The sequence below is a fragment of the Drosophila tropicalis genome, unplaced genomic scaffold (genome assembly GCF_018151085.1).
Source record: "Drosophila tropicalis isolate 14030-0801.00 unplaced genomic scaffold, ASM1815108v1 contig_158, whole genome shotgun sequence".
NCBI classification, from domain to species: domain Eukaryota; kingdom Metazoa; phylum Arthropoda; class Insecta; order Diptera; family Drosophilidae; genus Drosophila; species Drosophila tropicalis.
The window spans coordinates 4,351,381-4,379,318 of record NW_027172602.1 but is presented as its reverse complement, the minus strand read 5'-3'; the positions used below and the strand labels follow the sequence as shown (position 1 = coordinate 4,379,318).

The 27,938-nt window shown below is 33.9% G+C and overlaps 1 protein-coding gene across 5 annotated transcripts; it reads right to left on the bottom strand.

The window, feature by feature from the left end:
* Positions 1-234: 234 nt before the first annotated feature.
* fne (found in neurons) lies at positions 235-27,580 on the bottom strand. 5 transcript variants are annotated; one of them, XM_068303645.1, is made up of 9 exons: positions 27,184-27,580; positions 25,143-26,171; positions 9,506-9,748; positions 8,378-9,073; positions 7,601-7,645; positions 7,274-7,531; positions 6,963-7,206; positions 6,270-6,314; positions 235-4,677 (listed from the first exon to the last, which is right to left on the bottom strand). In XM_068303645.1, exons 4-9 carry the CDS (start codon positions 8,574-8,576, stop codon positions 4,353-4,355), a joined length of 1,116 nt encoding a protein of 371 aa, XP_068159746.1. In that variant the 5' UTR covers positions 8,577-9,073; positions 9,506-9,748; positions 25,143-26,171; positions 27,184-27,580; the 3' UTR covers positions 235-4,352. The 5 variants fall into 5 exon arrangements, with proteins under 5 accessions (XP_068159746.1, XP_068159748.1, XP_068159747.1 ...); XM_068303647.1 differs by having other exon boundaries at positions 8,387-9,073; XM_068303646.1 differs by lacking the exons at positions 25,143-26,171; positions 27,184-27,580 and adding an exon at positions 13,155-13,786.
* Between the last annotated feature and the right edge of the window lie 358 nt (positions 27,581-27,938).

Here is a 27,938-nt window from a genome sequence, read left to right as displayed (position 1 = left end):
TTAAAATCCTTTTCTAGTTAGTAATTTTATTAAATGCATTCAATGCTTTGTTTATAATGAATTTGTATCTTCAATTCATATTAATTATTGCAAATATTATTCTTTCTTCGCTTGGATTTTCTTGAGTTTTCAGTTGGGTTTAGTTTTGTTCTGGTTGTGCTTATCCTTTATCCTTTAGTTCAAAAACCTTCTAATGCTCATTTGAAAAATTAAAAGTCTGGCTGCCACCGAGGGTTCTTTTATAGTTTTAGCACTTTATTGACCTGTAATTCTCAACCAGTTTCAGTATGGACAACTTGCTCACCTTTTAGATTGAAAAAGTTATGATAACAAAAGTTGCCATCCAGACAATTGGATTACAATTTAGATGACAAAAATTAGTTCTTAGAAGGTCAAAAGGATATTTCAATGGCAAATCAAATAATTTCAGTAAGAAATTTCCAATATTTTGTTTCTTTGTATGTGTATTTGAGTATTTGTGTTTCATTTGCTCATTTATTCGATTGTATTTTAAATGTATTTCACATTTTCATTCATTTTTGCATCTCGGTTGCTTCTGTTCTTCTTCTTCTTTCATATATATTTAGACACATGTTTGTATATTGATAAATTTCCACTAAAAATTCTTTGGTTTCAAAAATTTTATAATATATATATATTTATTTGGTGTTTCATTTTGTTAAATTTGCATTTGCATTCGCCTTCCCATGGATTTGCTCTTAATTGTTATTAAATGTTTTAAATAAATGTATAATTATTTGATACATTGCAAGGTAAAGACTAAAATGGAGCAACTTTTCGTTTGGTTTAGCCCTCACAATGTTCAGATATACCTAATATATATGTATATACTATATATTGTATAACTTATCTGCTTGCCATGTAGATGTGGCAATTATTAATAAAAAAAAAAAAGATGCCTAATTAAACACACACATTACCAAAGCAAAAAAGAAATCTATTAGTTTCTAAATTTCTTTTGCTATTTTTTTTTTGTTTGTCTCTAAATATTTACTAATACTACATACTCACACACTGATTGTAATTAGCTCTACTGATAAAGGAAAAACAAAAACACAATCAAATTTAAGTTAAAAATCTATTTCTATCATTAAAATATCTAATAGAACTTTATTCTGGATTTTGGAGTTAAGATATATCCCGATTGTGGGAAACTTATGGAAAAACTGGTTGGATTGCGTATATATCAACAGAGGCGAAGCTAAAAGCGTAAAATTACGAAAATTTGCCCCTTAAAGTATGCAATAGTCAAAGTGTATGCTTTTTGAAATACGTTCTGTGGTTTAGCAACTTGCCCTTAAACATTGCCTGCAATGAAGACATTTCCAGTGAGTTTACTTTAGTTTCGCCTTTCTGTTGCATACTTTAGGGGATAAAATTTCATAAATTTCACTCATCTAGAACCGCCAGTGCTACGTGAACTATGTATAAATGCGAGTGCTGCTGTTTATCAAGTATTTTTTCAAGTAGCCAAGTAACTAATTAGTTAATGCATTAGCTAGTTAGTTAGTTCTTTGTAAACAAATATTCAAAATATAAAATAGATCAATTCTGAATTTGCTGAAACTTTCTACTGTAATGTTTTCAAGTTGCAATTAAAAAAAGAAAACGAACGTTGTTTTTTTGTGTTTTAGTTTTTGGTTTTTGCATAGTTTTTTTTTGTATTTTTTTTTTTTTTTTTGAATAAGTCACACATTTATTTAATAATAAATATATATTTTGAGTTCGGTTGTTTTTTTGGTTTTTATTATTTGGTTTTTTGGTTGCATTTTAATAAGTTGTAATTATAAAAATGGAATAATAAGTAGGCATAATAATATATAATGGTAATACAATATAATAAGTTATGTTTGTTTGTCTTTTTTGTTTTTTTTTTTTTGTTTTATTTTTTGCAAAAAGTTCTTGCATCGTTTTTTGACACACAAATATTGAATATATTTGGGTATGATGTTTTTTTTTTTTTTTTTGTTTGGTATTTGGTTTTGGTTTTTATTCCTCTTTTTAGTTAGACGACAAAAAAAAGATTACATATATAATAAGGTTTCTATATATGTATGTATGTAGGTGTATGTGTCGGTGTGTGTAGGTGTGTGTGTCTGTGTTGGTGTGTGTTGTATGTCATTGTTGTTGTTGCGTTTTTATTTTGTTCAAAAAACCCGATTCATGTTCTTGTTTTTTTTTTTTGATCGTTTAATGCGGCTTTGGTTGTTGTTGTTTGTTTGTTGTTTGTTTTTTTGTTTTTCTTGAATAAAATTAATGTAAAATACATAATTAATAATTAATTAATTAAATATAAGTTGATACAATATTATAACATTGGTTAAGTGAATGCAATTAATTAGGTAATTGATTTAAGTAGACATAAGTTAATGAAATTTGAAGTAAATTTATGCAAAACGAACACAAAATGCAATACACAATACAGTAAATACTGTGGTGACCTTTCCTCCCTTCCTCCATTCCCCTCCCACTTATGACCTTGCCTCTCTTGTCCACTTCTTCTCAAATGTTGCCACTCTTTAGGATTCTGATCTGATAATCATGTAAGAGTGTGAAAAAATTGAAAAAATTTTTGAAAATTTCTCAAACAAATTGGTGAACGGGGAGATGAGGATTGGTTTGGGTGGGGGGGCGGAGGGAGGAAGACCCCTGTAAAATACCTTTCGTTTGTTCGTCATTCATATGTGCTTTAAGTTTTTGTTCTTCTCTTCTTGATCTCTTCCTTTCTATCATATCAATATCAATATATATATATACATACATACATACATATATGTATATATATATATACATTTGTGTTTTTGTGTGTGTGTGTGTATTGACTCTTATGTATGTCTATGCTGAGAGATTTACTTTCTTCTTCTTTCATAAAATTAGCAATATGTTTTTTTTTTTTTAAATTGTGGTAATTATATTTTGGTTTTTTGTTTTTTTTTTGTTTTCTTTTTTTTGGTTTTCTTTTACTTTTATGCTTGCATTTAGTCAAATGAATAAACACATTAAATAATTTCGTTACGTAATATTAAATATTCTGTTTAATTAAATACATATTTGAATAAGGAAATTGAATTATATCTTAATCGAAGTGAAAAAAAATTATAATAATAATAATAATGAACAATATATGACTCTTTTTTTTATATTTATTTTTTCTCATTTTGTGGTTTTTTCTTCTTCATCCTCCATCTTCATCCTCTTCTATTTGTAGGTCCTTAGTCCTTTCGGTCGGTGGTGTTTGATTTTCACGCACCTTTTTGCAAATTTTCCCATTGCCTTTCAATAAATTAATTGTTTTTTTTTTTTTTCTTTTCTTTTCTTCTTTTTGTTTTGGTTTCTTATGTAGTTTGCTTAGTCAATTTATAGACATTTGTCTCTTGTTTTTTATTATTATTATTAATTTTGTTTTTGTTTTTGTTCTAAACTTGTTGGTTTTTTTTGTTTTGTTTTGCCTCTTTTAAGCTTTGTTTATATTTTTTTAACAAAAATGTTTGTTGTAGTTTTTTGAGAAAGCAAAAACAAGAAAATGAAATCCAAAATGAAAGGAAATCTTCACACTTAATTATAAGTAATTAATTTCGCTTGTAGTACATATGTAGGTATTAGAAAAAGTAGTTAATTTTTGCTAAGATTTTTTTAAGTGTAATCATAATTAAATTTGATTTAGCATACAAATCAAAATAGTTAATACAATCAAACGTATATATTAATTTAAGATTCAATTTCGACTAACGTGTCAACCCGCGTATTGCAAATACCAAGTCAAACATAAGTACTTACATACACATACATACATACATACACACGGACAGACCAATATACACATACACGTGGAGAAAACTTGGCCAATGCTCATTGGGTATGCAAACAAAGCAAACTTCAAATCAACTTGTAATTCTCAACTAGTTTTGGCGTTAAAATTTGTGAAAACTTGGAAGATGAATCTGCTTATCTTTTCAGTCGTTTTTCATAGACCCATTTTCTTCCTGTGTAGCTTTCTGGGCACAAGCTGGACTCATTTAACTTTTAACTGCTAGTTTATAGTTTCTCTCAGTGTATGCAGTAGGTAATGGTAGTTGCTATGTACTTTGTATGTAATATGATGCCTTTAGTTTCCTATCATGACCAAATCATAGAGTAGATATATTTATATATATATATATATACATATATGGTATATATATATTGAAACACAAACCGCATGCGTTAGATATAGAGATTTTAGATATAGCTTTCGCCATATCCATTTAGTTTAGATTTTAGAGTTTATGTTTTTTGTTTTTGGTTTAGTTTTGTTTTTGGTTTTTTTCTTTCTTTGCATTTTTGTTGTTGTCTTAAGTAGTTTTGGTTTTGTTAGTCTTAAAGCTAACCTGCAGCACCCGATTGCCCAGAGTATAGCCGTTGAGTGATTGTATGGCCACCACAGCCTCATCGTAGTTGGTCATGGTGACAAAGCCGAATCCCTTGCATTTGCTGGTCTGCAGATCCCGTATCACCTTAACCGACTGGACGGCTCCGAAGGGTCCGAATAGCTGCCATAGCACATTCTCTTCGGTCTCGGGGGCCAGATTATAGACGAATATACACCAACCGGATCCAGTCATGGCATTGCCGGGCAATATGGAATTGGCCAATAGATCACCAGCCAGCGGGGAGTATCTGTTAATTGGTTGTATGTAAATAAACATATGAGTATATATGAATAGATACATATGTATTACGATAATTCATCAGTTTTGTTTTTGTTTTTTTGGTTAAAGATTATTACATTTGGTACATTTGAGGATTTGGTTTCGGTTTCATTATGGTACATCGATAGGAAATTATATAAAAAGAATATAAATATTTTAAGTAGGTAATATTTGAAATAGTTTTTCTGTGTGTGTGTGTTGGTGTGGGTGAGTGTGTGTGTTTCCCTTCATGAATATTAAACACTTAGTTAACGAAAACTAAATTTAATTCTATGTTTTGAATATGTAATTCTTTTTTTTTTTGTTACATGCTCAAAATATATATATACGTATATGTATGTAGTTTGTGATTGTGTGAGGGAAAGAGATGGGTATGGACATGGGCGTGGTCAGCTGGCCACCATTACACTGTGCTGCCAATTTTCAATTTTCGATATAAATTTCAATCATTTCTCTGCCTAATTTTGTTTGCTATTAAGCACAAAAATGTAATCGTTCCTGCTCTTCCCAAAACGAAAAGGCAAAAAAGAAACACAAACAAAAAGAGAATAAACTAAATATTAAAAAATCAAGTGAAAAAAGTATTTTAAAATATTTTAAATATATATAAATTGGTAGTTGAATTTGATTTGAATTCAAATTTGGGATTGTAGTTTTGCCATCGATCAAATTGTCTTAACAATGCAAAGGCGAATCTACAGAAGTGCCCCTAAACTATGCAATAGGTAGACACTTTTTGACTCAGTGGATCAGCTATTTAGCAACGACTTTGGGATTCTCGAAATTATAGTGTAACAATGAGTTTTGATCACTTAAAGATTGATTCAATAGGTAAATTGACTAAAATTGAATTTGAAAAAACTCTCAAAATGTCTAAAATTTGCTAGTCAGTCAAATTTTCATGGTTTGATCTGTCACTGTGGTAAAGTCAAGTCAAATAATAAGTACTGCATACTTTAGGGAGCATGTTTTAAGCCAACTACTAAACAAATCTTAAGTTTTGTTTCAAATTAAACGAAATCAACGAAAATCTGAAATAAAATTTCAAATGAAAATCATAGATTTGAGTGAGAATAATGGAATAATGTGTGATAAAAGAATATGTTTAAGTTTATGTATGAAAATATATAACAGATACACACAGAAACATTAAGTCTAAACATTTATTATTGAAGTGTTCATTTAGTTTTAGTTAATGACATAAATATACCCGGAACTCAAGTTCAAAAACAACTTGGCATCAAATTTAATGACAAAAATGCAGTTTTGAGAGTTTTGATAAGGATAACAAACAGTTATCTATCGGAAGGACAGTCTTGTTTAAAAATCTATTGATCAATTATATCTGCCAGACTGAGCAACAGGTATATAATAGTCGAATTGTATCTTTACTTTTTGTAATGAATTTTGGCAATTTTTTGTTGTCATTTTATTAATTTTAATTGTGATTGTAACAAAAAGTAAAAGTAAAAGATTGAACGACTTAAAAATGAAATCACAAAATGACAATTGAGTATAGTAATTAGATGTGTAAGAAAATGAATAAATCGGAAAATTCACCTTTGTAAGCCCTTGTTAATCGCTAACATGGGACTTTTTCCAATGCTAAAAATGATGAGAGAATTTGTCAAAGAAAAAAAGAAAGAAAAGAAGAACCGAAATATATGGCCACATAAGAAGGTAGGAAATAGAAAATTAAGTGTTAAGTACATAATAATTCTTGAACCCAATATGAACATAAAACATAGAATTTATACGGCGAGACGAGGAAGTATATATATATATATATCTATCAGTGATATACATATATATGTATATATACATTCAAATTCATTTTTGAATGGTATTGAAATGAAATAAACAATTGAAACTACAATTGGAGTGTAAGAAATTGTGCCAAGGCGGATCTGGGATGATAAAATGAGGGAAATGGGTCCCCTAAAGTATGCAATAACTGTCAGCAACTGACCATTGCATACTTTAGGGAAGCATTTCACTCTCCATAGATCCACCGCTCACATTTGGCATGGTAGAAGAGGCGAAGACAGACCGAAACCCAACCAATTAACCAATGGACAATCAATTCGGACTCTTCCTATTGGTACTTAAACTGAAACAGACAAACCGCAAATGTGTGTATGTATGTGATATAGTCTTTGCATACAGAAGAGATAGACGGGGTCAGATTCAACAAATCGAATGGGGAAATCGGGTAACGATGAGATGAGGGGATGTGGGGAAGGCAGTACAAACCTAATACGTCCAGCGGATGGCAGAGCTCCGGCTAGACGACGTGTGGCCGCTGCCGCCTGTGGCGTCAGGTATGCGGTCAATGGTGGGGCTATCTGAGCTTTGGCGCTATTGCTTGGATTATTGGCAAATTTGACTGTTATCGGTTCGGCATAGCCCTTAGGAGTTTTTCCATTCAATTCTTGGATGGCGCGTTCAGCTTCGTTGCGTTGATCGAAACGTATAAAACCGACACCCTTCGATAGACCTACATAAACAAATCATTGACCAATTCTTATTTGGATAATTTACTTGAATCAGTTACGCATACTAACCAGAAATATTATCACAGAGTATACGAGATGTAATTATTTTGCCAAACGATGCAAACATTCCCTCCAAGTCTGGTTGTGATAGATTTTTCGGAAGACCCGATACATATAAATTAGCACCCTTTATAGATTCTGAACTTGGACGGGCGTATGATACTTTAATAACCTTATTCTGCAAACGCAATCCGTTCAGGGTGTTCACAGCCTTCTCAGCATCCTCGGCACGTACATAGTTGACAAAGCCATAGCCCAGACTTTGGCCTAAAAAAAAGGAAACGTACTTTTACTTAGACTTTTAAATGATTTTGATTATAATCTTAATTAGCATACCTTGCTGCAGAGCCGGATTGAGTGCAGTTAACGATGCTGGCAAGACTGTAAATGTATATAATAGACAAAAATTTTGACAAAAATTCTACGAAATTCAACTTAAAAGAAACATATAACATCAATACATATAGAGGATATGAAAGGATATATGAAATGTTCCCCAAAGTATGCAAAAATTCTTGTCAAGTTTAAGTTACTTGCCACTTCAAGAAGTTCTTTATGTTCATTGCATACTTCAAGGGATAATAGGTTAATAATAAGCATTTAGAATAGAAAATAATACATAGCAAAAGGCAAGAGGTGTCAGAGGTTGGAGAGGAAATCAAGAATCTTGAGAAGCCAAGTCGATATACCCAAGCCTGTTTGTTTCAATCAATCTTATAGCTTTTTGGAAACTAAGCTTTGTATTATCACAGGTTGGTCAACTTCTAGAGTTGGTCAAATCAGATCAGATTATATATTTGATTAAGCTTAAACTTAATGTGCCAAATCGGCTGTCCAGGATTCTAACTCCCAATGGAAAAGTAGTCCTAGATTGACTTACTTTTTCTGAATCTATAAAGAACAGACTACTATAACATGAGCCTTTCATACGAATAGCCAAATAACCAAAAAGAGGGAGAAGAAATTAATGTCAATCAAGGACTACAAGGGTATATAGACTTTGGCATAGTCAAAGATACTTTCTACTTTTGTTTACAATACATTTACATAGATATGTGCATTAATGGATAAGAAAATGTTAGATTTACTCATAGAATATTGGTCAATATTTACCCAAATTACCTGAGACTTTATCACGCACCAGTTTGCAACTCTCCAACTCACCAATGCTGGAGAAGAGCGATCGCATCTCCTCTTGCGTCATGGTTTGTGGCAGATAGTTGACTATCAAATTGGTGCGCGACTCATCATTGCTGCCATCCACAGAGCCATTGGCACTGCCGTTCTTAACGATATCCATGGCGTTGGTCATGTTCTTGGATTGTGTGTGTGTGTCTGTCTGTACGTGTGTGTGTGTGTGTGGGTAGATGGGTTTTGGTGGAGGATTTTACACTCGATTTTGCTTCTTTCGACTTGTTTTGTTTGTTTGTTTGTTTGTTGTTGTTGTGCTTAGTAATTAATCTCACTGCTTGTTTGGTTACGGTTACGCTTAATAGTTAGTTTCCTTTCTTTCCCGTTTCTTTACTTAGTTTAAGTTTTTGTTTTTTTTTTAACTATAATTATTATTATTATTATTATTATAGTTTTGGATTTTGTTTTGGTTTTGCGCTTTGCACACGTCCCGTTCAAAAATTTTGAAGTTTTTAATGCAAAAATCTTCGTTTCGTTACGGAGTTTCCTTGGAGTTGATTTTTTTATATCATGGGTTTTTAGATCAACTACGATCGCGAAAAAAAAAGTATTCTTGAGTATATATATATATATATATACCGTGTTCAGTTTCGGTTTCAGTTTTGGTATTTTGTTTTGCTAAAAGTTTAAAATTGAATTTATATTTGAATATTATGTTTGTTATTTTTTTATTTTCTTTTTCTTTTTGTTTTTAGATAAAAGAGTAAATTTTGCTAATGTTTTCGGGTTTGTTTTTAGTTTTGTTTTTTTTTCTTTTTGTTTTTCTTCCTGTTTGTGTAGTTAGAGTAAGGTGTAATTTTCTTTTTTGTATTTGTTTTTTATTTTTAGTTTTTTTTTTTTTGTTTGTTTTTATGTTTTTTTTTTATAAAATTGCAAAAATGCAAAAAGTTAGCAATGTTTTTTTTTTATTTTATATATATTATTACTAATTTGCGCTGTTTTTGTTTTTGTTGTTATAGTTTTTGGAACTTAGCTTGTCATATATATATATATATATATATATATAGATGGTCTTTAAATATACATATATATATATATATATTTATTTACCTTTTTGTATATATATTTTGTTGTTGTTGTTGTTTGTTGCTGTTGTTGGTTTTTAAATATGATTACTCTTTAAATATTTTTGTTAAATTAATAGTAGTTGGTTTTATTTGGTGGTGTTTGGTTTTATTTTGCTTAACTGCAGTTAAATATTTCTCATTTTATTTTTTAATGATCTCTATTTTGTTTAAATTTCATCTGATAAATGATAGCTGTTCGATTGCTCGCTCGTTTTGTTTAATCAATCTGCAATGACAAGAATACAAATTCAAAGGATTATTACCAACCATTGGCAAAGCAAATCAAATCAAATCAAAGAGTATTGAGTCTATATATTAATGCGGGAAAGCTCAAGATATGGACAAGATAATCGAAATGGGCCATCAAAGAGAAAACTGTGTGATAAGCGTGTTTCACACTCGAGTTCTCGATGTCACCCTCTTTTGCTGACGACCACCCCACACCACGCCACCCCCTAGAAACGAGACAGACAAACAATTTGGCTCAGTTCATATCAGTTCAGTGGAAAAAAATCCTCAACAAAAAATTTTTTGTCCATCAAGCAGCGTTCAATTTCAATTTCTTTTTGTCAGCAGAAAAACTTGGCTTAATGGCTTGGAATTTAATTAAATGTTTCCCTCTCTCTCTCTCTTCTTCTGTACATTTGGGCAAGGTAAAGTTTCCACTTTTTTCTTGTGTATGACAATGAGTATACATATTTAGTTACTTATGTGTAATATAATTTAAAGTCTATCTCATTATGCGGCTTAAGCGCCAGCAAATTTTGCTGACAATTCTTGTGTTGAAATCACTTGCATATAAATGGGTCGACTATTGAATACTCTTCATAGAACCTAAGATATTAAAATGATTACATATCTCAAATAAAGCCAGCAAAAAGTAAGGGTCAATATGTAGAACTAGTAATGGAACTGTCGAAGCTATGATCAGCATCCGATTGGCCATACTTCTAAAATCTAAAAATATATATATGGGCACCTATATCGGCAGTTAACGTTATATCCCAATGACCATAATATGGCAACATTTTTCTCTATCTCCTGTCCACAGGGTATTTACATTAGGAATTCAGTTTAGATCCAATTGGAAATGTTTCAGGGGTTGAAAGCAAGAGAGAGAGAGTGCGAGAGAGCGAGAGAACTTTTGTCTTCATAGATCCTGGACGCTGCATGCACGACTGTGTGTGTGTGTGTGTGTGTGTGTGTGTGTGTGTGTGGTGCAGCTTAGAAATTGAAAAGGGGCTGCATTTGAAAAATAGGGTAAAAACCTGACGCGAAAAATAAACAAACGAACCGGCATGTCCTGTTCCTGGTTTTCTATCCCTGTTCCCCATTCTCTCGCGGTCGCTCTCGGCCATGTCCTGTCCCGGCTAAGGTCATTGAACTTGCCGGCTTATGATTATGCGTATATGTGCGTGTGCGTATACACAAACACTCACACAGATACATGCTTACGTATTTATACTTCTATTCGTATATGTTTGCATGTGTGTGTGTGTGTGTATGTGTGTATGTCCTTTTCTTTTCTCGCTAGCTAGAGATCGTGTCCTTTTTGCAGTCTGTTTGTTGTTTGATACAAACAGCTGTTTGCTCAGTTCGTTGAACCCGTTCAATACAAAAACAAAGAGGAGAAAAAACCTAATAAAAAACACTCAAAAATCAACAATAAAAGTGACAAAAACACTTGACAGAAGCAGCAGACAGAACGGAGAGAGACAGAGAGAGAGAAAGAAACCGAGTGAACATCTGACAAAAGGCAGAGCAAAACAAAAGAAGCCTCAACACATTTGGATAGAAACAGAAGGCTAAGAAGATGGAGAAGAATAACAAGGATACGCGGGGGGAAAAGAGGTGGCACATGGCACACCGGCAACGCCTTTTAATTGCACAGCATGGCGTGTCAGTGCATAATACCACCTACCCCTCCTCCTCTCCTCCTTCTCATACACCTTCTCCTCCTCTTCCCTAGTTATCCTCCCCATGCATGCATAGGAACAAACATGCTTATGCAACTCGGAGAGTTTGTGTGTGTGTGTGTGAGTGTGTTTGTTGTGTGTTTGTGGTGTGTATGAAAAGAAAAAGTAAAAGAAGGAAAAAAAAACAACAAAACAACAACAAAAAGTCTGTGTAATTGACACTTCTATGCCAATATCTGGCTGTGTGACCTAATTTTGATATGTATGTCGTTGTCCTAAAGGCCTTGAGGTGGGTCAGGAAAACGCTTGAGAAAGCAAACACCACAAGATGCACTTGGGACAATTAAAACCAGGAAATTTGTAAAGAATTCTAAATAAAAGAAACAAACACCTGACAGTATCATTGAATTCTATAAGTGGTTGAAGAGTTGGGAGTGGGTGGGGGTTAGTGGAAATCGGTCCTACATATTGAAAGAGGTGAACTAATTTCATGTACTTCTATAGCTTTTTGTACATAGATTATCTTAGGAGCTTATGAGTTGTTAAGTTGTTAAAATGATCTCTCAATATCAACTCAGGATTAGGAGTCAATTCCACCTATTAGATCGAAAGTGAAACTAAGGAATTTTCCAAAAATTTCGACTTTAGCTCTCCTTACTCTCTATATTCACCTGTATCTCAATTGTTTATGCGTCTTCCAAGAAAGCTTACCGCAAAATCTTTCATTCGCCATCAATTGGCTATATCAGATTTGAAGTTTAAAAGTCATCAAAACTACATTTGTTACAAATGTTGTAAACTTGTTCTTTGTCCCTTTTGAAGCGTTGCTAAATATTATGTTTCAGAAGTTCGATTTGATTATTAGACTGTGAGATCCTGAAAGATCATTTGGTTAATCTTCGGAAGTAGCTACTACATAACCCATATTAAGAGGAATTCATAATCCCATTTCATTGAGCAGAATCTTTCCTGGAATCACCCCAAGACTTTAGAGTCCTTTGAAAGTTATCTTTTGAATTGCCAACGATAAAGATACTGACTAAACTCTAATCGAAAGATACTGACTTAACTCTATTCATTGAGAAGATGATGAATCTATTCGAGAGTAAAATATTTTACTAGCCAAATTGATAATGTTAATGTTTAGACAGTTGTTATGGCAATACATTAACAATTATTTTTTGCCAACTTCCTCAATTACCTAGAAATGTCTAATCAATGTATAAATTTAGATATAGTTTTTCGATCTGACTTATAACGTAAAGCCACGTGAGGAGAATAGCAAAAAAATTGTGTAAAAATGTTATCTTGTTTTCTGTTGGGAGGGGAAAGTGCTGAAAAACTGTCATGGGGGCGCTTAAATGGGGTCTATTGATTGCACAAACACGCACACACACACACAGATACACACACACATACAGGCACAGGATTTGTGAACTTCTCGACTACTCTCGCGCCGACTCGCTTGCTGCAGTCGTCTGCTGTCTCGCTTCCACGCCTTTGTCGAAAAGGCTTTTTCATTCTTCGGTTTTTTTTTTGTTTTTTGGATAGTGGGCTTAGTTTGTATATATGTATGAATGTATCTATCTGTATATAGACAGACATTATCCACAAGAAATATGGGAGAGCACAAGGATAATATACAATAAGTAAAAAAAAAGGAAAGGATATTCACGAGAAAAAAAAACATATTGATATACATATTTATGGGCTTACAGGCAGATCTATGTTGAATGTTGTGACTATAGTTGGATTCCATATAGACAATTGGAACAGGTGAACACAATAATAAAAAAAAGTATGTTTTACTGCACAGATTAAACAGTTCCAGTTTATATATATATATATATGTATATTGCAGTTTATTATTATTGCAGATCCCGAACTCAAATCACCAAACAAACGGAAAGCAAAAAGTAAAAAAAATTATTGATATATCCAAATGTATATATATGTAGGTATATATATATAAAATATCAAGTGCCTAAATTGAAGACGATGAAAAAAATTGCACAATTCTATATATAGAATGTATTATTATAATATGTTCCTAGTCTTGACAGTTGATGTTGTTACTGTAGTTGTTGTTGTTGTTGTTGCGGTTGGTATTTGTTGCAGTTGTTGGATTAAGTAGATTGTGTGTTGCGACGTTGTTGGTGTTTGTTTTGGTTGCTTGTTTGTTGTTTGTTGTTGTTGTTGTTGTTGGAAAAAACCGAGAGATTACAACAAATTCGTAACTGAATATACAACACAAAAACTGGTGCAGAGGAGTCAAAAAATTATAAATGAATGATTCTCGAATGAGAAACACAACCGAATGGAATCAAAACCGAACGAAAGCAACGAACGAACACGTACGACTAAAACAACAGGACCACAACTCGAAGGCAGAGGCAGAGAACAGCAGCAGCAGCAGCGGCAGCAGCGGCAGCAGCGGCAGCGGCAGCAGAGAGGACAACAGCAGCAGCAGCGGCAGCAGAAGGCGGGCGCCGGCCAGCGCCTAGCGTATCTCGAAAGAAGAAGAAACAAGAAAGAAAGAAAAAAAAACACACACAAAAATATCCTTTTATCCTTTTCAACGCCCCCCAAATATGACGTTAGAGACAGAGACAGAAAGTGAGAGAGTGCACACACACACTCACACATAGAGGGAGAGAATAGCCACCACCAAAAAAGGAGAGAAAAAAAAAAACATAACATAAACCTTTGGATAGTATCCTGTCGCTCCATCTCGTTTTATTTTGCCAGCCAGCCGGCCGGTACACACCCTTTTGAGAGACACCCAGAGAAAAGAGAGAGAGTCTGCATATATGTACACATTACGCTGCCTCTCTCGCTCTGCATGAGAGACAGAGAGAGAATGAGACAGAGTAAGGGGGAGAGTCCTTGCAAACTCTGACTAGAATCGTTGTAAAGCTTTCGCATATAATTTTGTTTCCTTTTTACAAAAATTAACATTATTTATATAGATATTTTTTGATCTTTTAATAAAAACTCTCTCTCTCTCTCTCTCTCATATATTATAATCAAATTGATAAATTTACTTTTATCCTTGTGGAAATTTTTATTAAATTTAAATTGCTTTTGACAAATTTTCGACTTTTCTTTTTGATTGATTTTGCATAAAAGTTTATTATATTAAATAGATTATATTAATATAATTTATTATTATATTTATATAACATTTAGTTCTATTTTAAGTCATTTATTTAAAAATAGAATTGTTGTTGTTGTTGTTTTTTTGGCAAAATGATAAAACTAGACAAAACTCTCGAGCAAAAAAAGTTGGCAACGATTTCTAGATACCCTGTAAGGACAAAGAATTAATAGGAAACTTAAAAGGATATTATTAATTAGCTTGAACAACACACTGGCGCCATCTACCAGCAAGCCGAAGTGTGCAGTCATCTGAAAGGATTATCTAAATCTTCATATATAGCTATTACAATATACTCGTCTATATATTAAAGTCTACAGGGTATTAATGAGTTATACGGAAAGGAGTACTTTCATTCTTTCTCTCTCGCTCTATGTGGCTAATGCTTTCTCGCTCTTTAAGGATAGAGAGCATTTCTCTCTGCACACACACACACACAGCGCATCTATATATGTGTGTGTTGGTGTGTGTGTGTATATAATATTGCCGGCAGCCGGTTGTCTGTTTTCAACTTGCTTTTGCGTGGTGAGGGCCAAAAGCGGCACACGAGCAATAGAGAGAGAGAGAGAGAGAGAGAGGCAGAGAGAAACAGAGCAGCAGCACCTTGCAGCAGCAGTCTATTAATCAACGCTCTCACACACATGCACATAGCCATTCACACACACACAGCTTCCGTGTTATAAATAATGTAATTTCTACGTTTCGCTTGACGACAGTGAGCGAAGTGAGTTAAAGGTACGTAATAGGGGCGAGGGGCTGGGGGGGCGGTTGGGAATTGCAAGCAGTTACGGTTAGCTAGAATGGGGGGAATTGGGGTTGAGTGGGCAAAGTGAGTGGGGATGCCGGCTTGGTCCTGCTCTTAGCTCTTCTTCTTCTTGAGTGGCAAAACGTTTACATTACGTTTTAAGAAGGATATTTTGTTCCCCCTCCCCTCCTTTCCACCTTTCTCTTTCTTTTGCCATTTTTTCGCATTTCTGTTTTTTTTTTTAACGGTTTCACCACAGTATTTCCTTTTTGCATAGGCTCTTGAAGATAATTCCATTTATCCTTTGACCCAATTCGTTTAATTTTATATGGAATATTCTTCTCCTTGTTACTCTTTTATTTTTCTGTATTATTCCCTCTTGATGTTATTTTCCATTCAAATTTTTTCATCTTCATCTTTTGTCAAAGATAAACGACTGTTCAATTTTGTTTTTAAGCAAAGGGCAATGATGATGATGATGATGCTGGTGGTGGTGGGAGATGATGGTTGAAGAGGGTTGGTGGGCAAGGGGGTTTCAAATGGCGTGTTTCTGCGGTTGGGGCCAAAATGTGAGTGAGAATTTTGTTAAGTGGCTGATGGATTGAAGCTTCAGAGATCATCTGTATTTATTTTAATGTTGAAAAATGGCAAATGAAGTATATGAAATAGATTACAAAACTTCTTAGACACACTCTACATACGATTTTTCATAATTTTACATCATTATTTTATCGTCGACAAACAAATAACACATTTTGGCTTTAAATTTTAATAATAAATAATATAAAAGATTCTTATTTTGACGGGATTTTGTTAACAAATTTGAAAGTTCCTAACAAAGAATTTCAATTTGATTTCCCATGAATTTTTAATTAATTTCCATTGATATTCCTGTTCCCTGTTCAAACACACCGCAACAAAAAGAAAAACCAAGCCTTTTTGAAAAAAAAAAACCAACTCTTTTTCAAGAATATAGCCATATGTCTTCATTTTCTCAACATGTGTCAGAATGTCAATTTTCGTTGTAAAGTTGTGACAGAAAAGAAAAACAAGTTTTTGGAAAGCTAACTGCAGAACTAGAACCAATTGAATTACATTTTCATCGTGAATCAAAAAATATATATATGCAAGGATCTTTCAACGAACAACCACCAGCAGGAGCATAGCCTTTCACCACCAAGGAAGGAGCAGGAGCAGGAGCAAAAGCAGCTGCTTTTCAGCGATGATCATTCAGCTGAACATGTGACTTTCTGACATATTTAACATTTTATTTTTTGGCGTGAAATGTTAAGAAGGGGTTCCAGTTAGGAATTGCCTCTTGAAGAGAGTTTCCTTAGTTTAAGATTAGATTCTGGATGCTGGTGACATAGTTTGAGATTGAAGCCATGTATGATTATGATCATTTTGTTCGAAAGGGTGGATCATCCACCCCCGAAGTTATGCATAATCTTGTTTATTATATCACAGCACATAAAACAATGGGAAATAATTTACACCCTGATGCCAGATTTGTTTCTCATATTTCGCGAATTGGCAACAAACGATCAATTGGCATTCAGTTTGGTTTTGTAGGGAGTTTTTGAGTTCATTGCACCCCATAAAGAAAAATTTGGATTGGGTTTCATTTCATAAAAGTCCCAAATCATTAGCACTTGCCATAGATACAGATGTATATCTGCAGATGTGTGCGTGTGTGTGTGTGTGTGAGTGTGTGTGTAGGGTTTTTGTCTTTTGTCCGCCTTAACGAGAGATTACAAATGGGTGTTGGTGTTTGGACTACAATAGCCGGACTGGTAGGTTAGGATTGGTTGGGCTCGGTTGCTCGGTTCGTTGGTTGCCTTGTAATTATATCTTAACTCACTCTCAACCCTGCAGAAGCGTGCCGTGCACACACACACACACATACACACATATGATCTAGGTGTGTTTGGGTTCTGAATTTGTATTTGTTGTATTCAAATCCTTTCATTGCCATACGCCCAAGGGTTGTCCTTAAATGAGTTGTTACACAGAGCATTCATAATTCCCTTAATTAGTTAGTTTATTCTAATTCTCAAATTGAGAAACTCGGCCAAGTTGGGGTTAAAAGAGAACAAAACAAAAAAAACTACATTCTGACTAATTGTTATAGTTACATTTTACATGTTCTCGATTGCTGGCTATAGATCATGCGATTAAGGGTGAAGTTCTCACAGGGGCGGAGAAGGGCGTTGGCGTTCTAGTGCTGCCTCAGATTGAAGCCGCGCCGGCTTCTAAGCTAAGTTTTCATATATTCACATGATGGACACGATGTGGCCATGACTTGATGTAGATTATTTCTCCTACATCTACGATGAATGAAGTATTTTTATTTTGTCACCTGATCCAAAGGCCAAAAAAGGGCTTTCACATAGGTAATGCATACATACATACATACACACCTACATATCGTATAGATGTATGTGTATCTGTGTAGGATATTGAACTCTGACACAATGCTACATACACACACAACAACAACACAGAGACTCATACTTTGAATTCATGCAAAATTGCTTTGACTCAAACCCACCCAAAAGCACTCAGCCAAGTTGCACAGCTGCCGGCCGGTGGCCAAGTTGGTAATGCGCTATATAGTTTCATCCATTGTATATGTATATATACATATATATCTGGCTGCTTGAGAGTGTATTAGTGGGGCGTTGTTTTGATTTTCATAGATTGCGCAATCTACGCGGCACACAATTTTTTATTTTGTATATTTTTTCTTCTCTGGTAGCAGGAAGCCACCGAATCATTGATAGAAAGGGACAACATGATACAAAGAGAGACAGCGAGAGACAAATCGTATACTGCGCATGTGTTGGTGGGTGGTTGGGTGGGTGGGTGTCTCTCTATGGGAGCACATTGATGTCCTAAAGGGGGGTCTGCGCACAATGCGCGGAAATTGAATTTGTGGCAGAAAGCAAAAACGAACAATAACACACAAAATGCAGAAAATGAATATGCCAACAATAGTGCATTACCAAACCGACTATAAAATACCCTTCCGTTGTCTCAAAACACAAACAAATAAGGAAATAAACCAAAAATATTTGTTAAAGCCCATGCAAACCCAAAAAAGTATGCTATACATTTTCATAGAGAAAGACTTGTCTTAATTTAATGGCATAAAAGTCTTATTTATTTTAGTTTTTAGCAACCTTTTTTGGAGCTGTCGAAAAGTTCCGTTAATGTGCCTAATGCATGAACATCTTGAATGAATCAAAGCAATATAAAAATCTTGTATATTCTCCTCGTGATGAGAGTAGAAAATGTTGCTTCACTGCGTTTTATGTGTTGCCGGGTTTCTGTGTATATGTATATACACGGATAGGGGTGTGTGTGTGTAATATACGTTTGCGTCTGTGTGTGTGTGTGTGTGGGTATTAGTGTGCAGAACAACTTTTGCCTTTGTTATTTCGTTAACATTTAAAATGTGTTTTTTTTTATGGTTTTTTTTCTTTCCTTTTTCTATCATTCTTTCTATTTTCTTTCTGCTTTCTGCACTTTGACACCCATACAATGTAATCAATATGCTGATGCATATGTTCAAAGCACTCCTCGAAATTACGTTAAATAAAGTCACAAGAAATCATTAAAAGCCATTAAATTAGAGAACTTGCCAAACTCTGATACTAGAAAATCACTCGATGGTATGTGTATAAGTTGGTTTTCCACATGCCCATTGCAAATGTATTTGTACCCCAACATATACATTTGTAGATCTACGTATGAATGTATCTGCCAGCAGGCAACATGACAAAAATAAGCGAAAATGGAAAAATACAAAGAAGTTAGATGGTAATTTGAAAACGCATTTCCCCCCTACACACACACACAAACACACACATAGACACCCACAACATTTCCCACCCAACAACACATAAAATGTCCTGGCATAACTTATAATGACACGGAAAACAAAAGGATAATGCGATAACATGGTAAAGGAAAAACAGGCAGGCAGAGTTGGATTAGGGAGACACACACACGCACACACACACAGATACAAACTCACAGAAGATAAAATATTATTAAAAAACAAAATAATACTAAAATAAAAATTAAATGGCTAAGAAATAAAACTCTTAATTAACATACCAAAAGTTATTTCAAATTCAGATTTTTCTCCTCCTTGAAGGGTAAACTAATGGACATTTTAAAACAATTGAAAAGGATACTTTTAAAGGATCATTCTTATAGATATACATTCCAGACGAATGCGTGATAAAAACTTCTAATGACCTAGACTAATCGAATTCAACTATATCTATCTATCCATGTCTTTATAACTTCTTGTTTTCCTTAATTAGAAAATCAGAGTACTAAGTATAAATATGTATGTATATGGACTTACATATATAGAGGTCTAACTGTTTGAGCCAAGTTTGAAATTGGTTTTTTTTTTTTTTTTTTTGGACTCGTGGCAGAAAAACTTTTCAAATTAATTGTTTAGCACTTCATTTACTTTGGAAACTTTCCTCACGAAATGAGAAAATTCAAATGAACTTAGAAAACGGTTTCACCGCCAACCGAATCCCGCCAACTCTCCAACCATCACCATCATCATCTCCGCCATCTCGTAAATTTTTTGGGACTTGCATATATTTTTTTTTTTTTTCAAGTTGGTTATGTAAAAAATTCTGAGCCCCCCGTCTGAATACACAGCGCGCGTCTGGATTGAATTGGATTGGATTGAATTGGATAGGGATTGCCAGGTACATGGCATACGTCACTCTGAGTCCGAGTCCACCACCACATCACCCTTAAATCTAAATGTAATCATCAGATGCGGACTTCAATTTGGAGGGTGAACTTTTGATATGGCCAAGTGAACTTTAATGAATTTAGCCAACTCTTTCTTAAGGATCATTCAACATAAAAGCGATCTCTAAGAACAAAATTCTACCACATACATGTACATACAAGGCCCAACATATTCCAGCCCTGCCCGCGACTATCCTATCTATATACTATATGTAACCCATTCCCAATTCCCACTCCAATTCTCATTCCATTTCACTTTGCAAATCCCGTAGTCAAGAGGGAGAAGCGGTCGTGGATGTTGAAGTGCAAATGAAAGGTGGAAGTGGACGGTCGACGGTCGAGTCGGTCGGTTGGTTGGTTGTTCGTCGGGTTGCCCCTTCCCAAATGTGTTGTTGTTGTTGTTGGCTGCTGCCATGACTGCAACCGGATGCTGTCCATTTCAATTATTGTACGCCTGGCGCTTTAGACGCTGCGGCTGCTCTTTGAATTTTGAATTTGAATTTGAATTTTTAGCCATTGTCGTTGTTGCTGTTGTCAGTTTGTAAATTTTTGATGTTTATAAAAAACAACAACAACAAAACATCGGCAGCAGCATCAGTGAAAAAAAACACACACACAAATCGTAAACATGTTTCTGGATACTCTTCATGAAATGTGTTTGGCTCTATGATAATATCCCCGAGATCTATTACAGATTGAATATCCTTTCAATTTCCCTTTCAATATCCCTTTTGGGAACGTAATCTCTCAGTTATTCGTCTTCTTCCTCTTGTCTTTCCAGTTTGTGCCTATACCCGTTCTCATCATAGAGAATCCCCAGCTAGCGCTCATCTCTGGCACTTGATTTCGGCCTCTAAGGCTAGTGAATATCCTTTATGTCTTTTATATGCAAAATTTTGCTGACTCAATTGTAGGGCGAATGTATAAAGCAACTGGCCAAGTCGGGGCAACACAAAAAAAAAAATATATATATTTATGCATTTCCATGTGGTCGGAGTGGTTTTTATTTCTCCTTCCAATTTCCATTTTTTTTTTTTTTTTATCGTCTTCTTTCTTTTTTTGGTGGTGGTGCTGCTGCTGCTGGTGGTGGTGGTGGTGGTGGTCGTGGTGGTGTTCCAATGGTCGTTGCACTGCACTTTGCCTAGCCTAGCCTAGCCAGCCGCCAGAGGTAGAGTTAGATCCGCTAGGTTGGTGGTTGATGGTTGGAGAATTCGGAATGGGTTTTGCAGTTTTGGTTTGAGTTATTTCTCTGTTTTTTTTTTTTTTTTTTTTTGGGCGGCATTATAATAAAGGGTGGAAACTTGCTTTTTGGTTGTCGAGTTAAAAGTGCACTTCAATTGCATTTAATTAAAGCAAAATAAAAATAGACGGCAACAAGAATCAAAACTGATTATATTTTCCATTCACTGAAAAGCACTCAAGGTTCGGACATCTCATCAGATATGAGAAACTTTCTCTGGGAATCGGGAGAGGGAAATTCTAATAAACAAAATCCTTAATCATTTCTAGAAGACAGCTCAGTGATTTTTTCCATCTATAGAATAAAGGATTCTTTTTTATGTTTTCCAACTTATCCTTCATTTTTCATCCTTAAGGACTTTGATGTTGAATCCGATCTTTATTATATGTAGAAATCTAACAGCAAAAGGACAAAACTGTCGAGTGACAATTGGAAAAGAGAAGATGCCTTCAAATATCTGAAATATGTTAGCCTGGCTTAGGAATTTGTTTATTGATATTTTGTCAAAAATAAAAGGAACATTTAAAAATGTTTTCAAAGCTTGGCGCATGCGTCATATTGATTTTGCAGCTTTAACAACAACAACAACCAAAAGGAAAACAAAAAGTAAAACCGATTGCCTATCAAATGCGGCGCAACATCAAAAGGAAACCTCAATTTGCCATAAGCGAAATGTGAAATGCAATATATACACACATCTTTATATAGATAATACATACACGTCCACATACATACGTGTATGTACATATGTATATGTATATCGAATATCCAATCTCGTAAGCCATGGCTCATTTCGTATTGACAATATTAAATAAGTATTAAATTGCTTTTCTTTTCTGTTTGATGGCAATGGACAAGGAAATGGACAAGGAAATGGTCCATGAAATGGTTGAAATCAAAGCAAATTACCTTTAACAACAAATATAACCAAACTGGGCAGCAAAAGAAGTTACTTTAAGTTAGGCAACAACAAAAAAACTTGGCTCGAATGCGAAATTAAAGTTTCCTTTTTGTGTTGCAACTACTTGAGAATGCGAGGACTCTTGAAATTGCAACTTTTTGATTAGAGAGACAGAAACTCATCAAAAATCTTGCAACTTGTGCCAACTGCGGGCATACAATGAATGCCGTGGCAGGGCACAAGAAATCCAAGCGAGAAGCGAAGTGAAAAATAAATAGGTCCTTGAGCTGAAGCTGAAGTGAAAAGAGAAGGCGCAAGAAGCGAGGAAGGACACACAATGGTGCTGCCCGTTCGAGCAAGAGAAGGAAAATAACTCTTTGAAATTCAATTTCTTATGGCCGGGCTTAATTTTGTTTGCTTGTCTCGTTTTGTTAACTTGCCAAATGCGTAGAAGAATGGTATACCAGGGTGCTACACGCAAACACACACACCAACACACACACACACACACACACATATACATACAAGGCAGAGAAGCAAGCGGAAAAAGTTCATAATAGCATTTCAGTTAAAACCAGCCAACCAACCAACCAATCATCACCGTCATCCTTTACCCATTCACTCCCCATCCCCCATATCTCTTTTTGTTGTTCACATCCCATAGAATACACACACACACACACACATCCACACAACATTTGGGCTTGGTTGTGGGTGGATGGATTTTGTGTGCAAGACTGTGATTTGGTTGCATTGGGTCCACAATACAACATGAAAAAAAGGAAGCAAAAAAAAATATATGTAAAAACATATTTAAGCTCTTACAACGAAAGGATAATGAAAAGGATTTTAATTAAACAAAAATTTATCCTTTATCAACATGACAATGAGGATAATCACATGACAATTATATATATAGCTAACATTCCTATCTATCCGATATTGGTCTGGCTAATAAACAAAAACAACTTGTTAATTTATTCTTTCTTTCAATCAATTCATGAAATTCAAAGTAATTCAAAGTATCGAATCTTAAATACTATTCGAAATTGGCATTAACCCTTTGGGAAAATTTTGTATAGCATACATCTGGGGTCAAAACTCTCGATAGACTCTGTTGTCTAGTCGATATTTCTTTTAGAATCACTAATGAGTCTGCAAGGAACTAAAGGAAAAAGTAAGGTAAATCCTATTTTTGTGTCATTTACTGTAATTTAACAAAATTCGTGTTATATTCTAGGGGATTTTGAAGGGTTAGTTTGTTGTCTTAACAGAAAATGCAAACACAAACAAAGTTGCCGGTGTAGCAATATTTACATAGTTACACAATTACAATTCCCACTACATATGTATATGGTAAATTAGTATGCAGTAACACACACACACACACATAGACAAAGTCTTGCTGTAATAGAATTACACAAACCAAAGACCAAAGTTAGACTGGCAAATTAAGGGAAATGTTTGTACGATATTCTGTAGGCTGTAGATTGTGGGGTCTTGACTCGTTGCAACTTGCATTTACAATATGTAAGAAGTTATGTGTGTGTGTGTGTGTGTATATAAATAGAAAATGTTATATACATATATGAGTATGTGTGAGTATGTTTTTGCATATAAATAATTGATTTTTGTTGATCTTAACTTACATATAGAACACTAAAACCTTTTAGCAAATGCTTTTCCATGTAAATTTTATTAAATTTGGAATACTATTGTCTACTTTTGGGTTCTTCTTACTTGTCACAAACAATTCCATAACTGATTGGTAGAGAAGTAAACGCAATTTGCCTGGCGTATGATTAATTTTGTGCCAATTCAAAAATCGATTGTAAATTATAGGAGGCAGAGTGCACACATTGCCTCCAATGGGCAAGAGAAACAAAGGACAAAGGATTCACAAATGGAAACAGTAAATGCAATCGGAGTGCAAGTGGGAGGGGCTGCATGGAAAAAGGGTAGATAAATGGGCAAATGGAGTTAAATATATATGTAGGTACATACATATATCTCTTTTTTTTGTTTGTTGCAGCCATCGACAATCGAACAATGCAATCAACATTTACAATTAATGTGCAAATTGCTTTTCTGGAAAGAGCTAAAATGCAAATATGTAGGTAGATTGCATCATATTGTAGGGATTTTGTTTTCCCCATGCTCTTTTAGATCAAAAGTGGAAAGAAGGAAAATGTACTCCCACCTCATCAGTGCCGGATTGGCCAGGCTTAGCAGGTTTTGTTTATGCTCTAATTTGGTCAATTTTTGAAGGATTTCAAAAATTCATGTCTTTATTTTCTAGTTAGGATAATGTCTATCAATCTGCATTTAAATCTTGCAAACTAAATTTTTTGCCAATTTTCGTAAAAAATCGTGATGTATACATCATGATTTTTTCAAAAATCGGCAAAAAATTTTTTGTTCTAAATTTCAATGTTTTTGATGCCGTTTTAATCTATACTAAATTGCGATTCAATTGAGATATAACTTTTTGAAATCGGCTGGAAATTGGCGAAAATATAGACAGAAAACTATAAAAAAAGGATTTTCATTGATATTCTCACTTTCAGATTGAATCCGGCACTGAATTCTATTACGTATGCAATAGAGAGTTGCAAATTTAGTTTTATAACAACTTTAACGACAACAAAAAGCATTCCTTTCGACAAGTAGGTACCACTTTTTTGTATGTACAGTTTCAAGAAGTGAGCTCATCGACTACGTATTGCATATCTTTGGGGGCCACACAACCCTGCAAACACCACTGTACAGATGTTTAGTTGCATAAGCTGAATTCCAGTAACTTTGAAAGAGTTTTTTGAGTATAATTTTTGTTTCCACATCATAATCATAATGAAATTGAATTGCCATCTTACCTTATAAGTCGTTGTCCTTAACTGATATTCTGGTTTATAAAATATCACTTTACAGCTGATCTCCCTGTCTTCCTGTCACCTTCCTGTCTCGTGTCCCTCGTGCGTTTTACTCTGCTCTGTATAACTGTCTGTTAGCTCGCCGTTTTGGTTTCGAATAATATTTTTAGATCTTTTTCTTTATAAATTTGGCAACTTTACACAATTATTTACTCTCCTTTTATTTTATTAACCGAAATCCTTTGGTGTTTCCTTACAAAATGTTTCGTCGTATTTCGAAATCGTTGGAAGTCCGCGTTTTTAAATTTAATCTTTAGTTATTTCTCATTGTGTTGTTACTCCATTTCGATTTCTCTTGTATAAATATTACGTTTCTTTTAGAAATTCAAGTCTTGTTTTTCAAAATACCATACAATAACTTGTAAATTTTTAAGTACATCTATATTTCCTTTTAATACCACGAACAATGGAAACTAACAACAAAAAAAAAAAAAACCCACAAAAAAATTGGATCCAACAGAATCCCTATTAAGTGACGAAAACACTTGATTCTTGATTTGTTGTTTAATTTGTTATTCTTTTCTTATTTTTGTTAGTAATATTATTGGTTTTTTTTTCTTGGTATTGGTGTTATGCCTTATGCCTGTAAATTCAGTACAAAAACCTTGTCTAAACTTATTGCTCAAATCTCAATCGAATCTTGATTTCGACTCCTTTTTTTGCAATATGTATAACTATATATATATATATATATTAATATTCTTTGATATTAATTTAATATTCTGTTTTTGGTTTAGGTTTTTATTGTTTTTATTAGAATTGGTTGGAATTGCTTTTCTTTTGTCGCTTTTATTCACAGTTTCTAAAGAGTTGAAGGGGAAAAAAATGGAAACCCAAAAGGAAAAACAAAGAAATACCGCTTGGAAATTGAATAAATATATATTTGTTGAAGTTTTAATTTTGTTTTTTATGTGTTTTTTGTTTTAAGTTTAGTTTGATTGCCGCCAGCAGATTTTCGTAACGTAGAATCAGCTTAAAAAGACAAAAGAGATGAAAATTGTTAAAGAAAATTTGCTTAAAACAAATGGTTTAACTCAGAATATATATACATACATATGTTAGAGAGCTAAACAAATAAATTTCAAACTTTACTTCTCTATCTTTAAACAATTGAAAGAGTTTCAGGATTTCATTCGATTCATTATGGAACTAAATATCAATTTGAATTCCATCTCTCTTGTATATGTATATATATTTTTACTCTTAAGCTTCAGCATTTAAGGTTTAATAATTATAAGTTATATATATTCTATTAAGGACATTTTCCGATGACTATAAAGATTCATTAGGTGCCTGAGAGGATCTTTTCGATCAAATTACTGAATGTAAGTTAATTTTAAAGAATTTTGATGATAATATTGTAAATTAGTAATCGATTTCCAACTAGATTATGCTCGCTGATGAAATCAGAGAACTTTAACCCTTTAAGTATGCAATAACAAGTGCAAGAAGTAAATTTTTGTTTCATGTGAAGATATTTTTGAATATAATAAAAATGAAAAAACGATTTGACAAGCAAACATTGCTTAAAGATCCTTTTTAAGTTAAAAAAAATCACGAAAAATTAAACATTTTTGTTAAGAAAGTTAACTTTTTGTAGCCTTTTGCATACTTTAAGGGAAAAACAGCCCTAGATTACTGTAATGATGTAACAAAGTGAAGCTACATTTGAGTGGTCAACAGATATGAAAGACCTAAGTCAAATGCCATGATAATACGAATTTCCAACCATATTTAAGTGAGCTCTGATTAGAAAATGAATTCGAAATAAATTCAATTTCCGACCACGCCCATGGCTAAATATTCTCTGTGTTGGTAACTAAGAGATCGATTGCCCTATGTGGGTCAAAGCAATTGAGCAATTAAAGAAAACAAATTACATTGGGATTAAATATGGACCCAATTTGCTTCCACCTAAAAGCCAGTCCCTCCCCCCTCCCCTATCATGGAGTATATATGTATGTGTATAGAGGAAATAACGTACAAACTACTGTCAAACAGCGACAACAACGTTGATAATGTCGATGACGATGACGATGACGACAACGACAATAATCTTAATGACGTTCTGACGTCCGAAAGCGATTTCGATTTCAAACAAACGAAAAAAAAGAGTAATGTTCAACAGATTTTTGATCTGATTTAAATCGGTTTTTCTTGGAGTTTGTTTTTTTTTTTTTTTTTTTACTTTTTTGTTGAGTTTAGTTAAGTAGTTGATTTGTTTTGTTGTTGTTGTTAGTTTTTTGTTTTGTTTTGTTTTGTTTGTACTACATAAAAACAAGGAGAAATTATATAGCGACGCAAATGATAAATTATATGAGTAGAATAATATAAAACGCGCTTAAAAAAGAACCGCGTTTGCTGGATACGCCGAAGACTGCTTGACTCGTACTAAAAAATTCGAAAATAGAGAGAAGAGTGCGAGCCCATGTTCTACCTATCATACGGCACGGCACGGCACCGCATGGCATACCATCTCCTACGATACACAACAACAAATATATGTACATACATACAGAAAGCCATCTATATCCTACCATTCACATCGGGAGCAGCAGGACCAGTGGCAGAGACGTCGACAGCGAAGCTAGCATCAACGTATCCTGTGTTAAGAACTCAACACACACACAAGCACAATGAAAGCGGCACCTAAAGGGACATGAATGAAGCTTTCGGGACAGCTTTCGGCTCCACATACATACATATATAAGTCTCCTATACACACACACACATACACAT

What these genes read in the sequence shown, in the direction of transcription:
- fne (XM_068303645.1), bottom strand. Translation starts at nt 8,576, where the DNA reads ATGACCAACGCCATGGATATCGTTAAGAACGGCAGTGCCAATGGCTCT. An exon ending in CAATCCGGCTCTGCAGCAAG is followed by an intron (nt 7,532 to 7,600) that starts GTATGCTAATTA and finishes CCTTTTTTTTAG; the next exon opens with GCCAAAGTCTGGGCTATGGC. An exon ending in ATTAACAAGGGCTTACAAAG is followed by an intron (nt 4,678 to 6,269) that starts GTGAATTTTCCG and finishes ACCAATTAACAG; the next exon opens with ATACTCCCCGCTGGCTGGTG.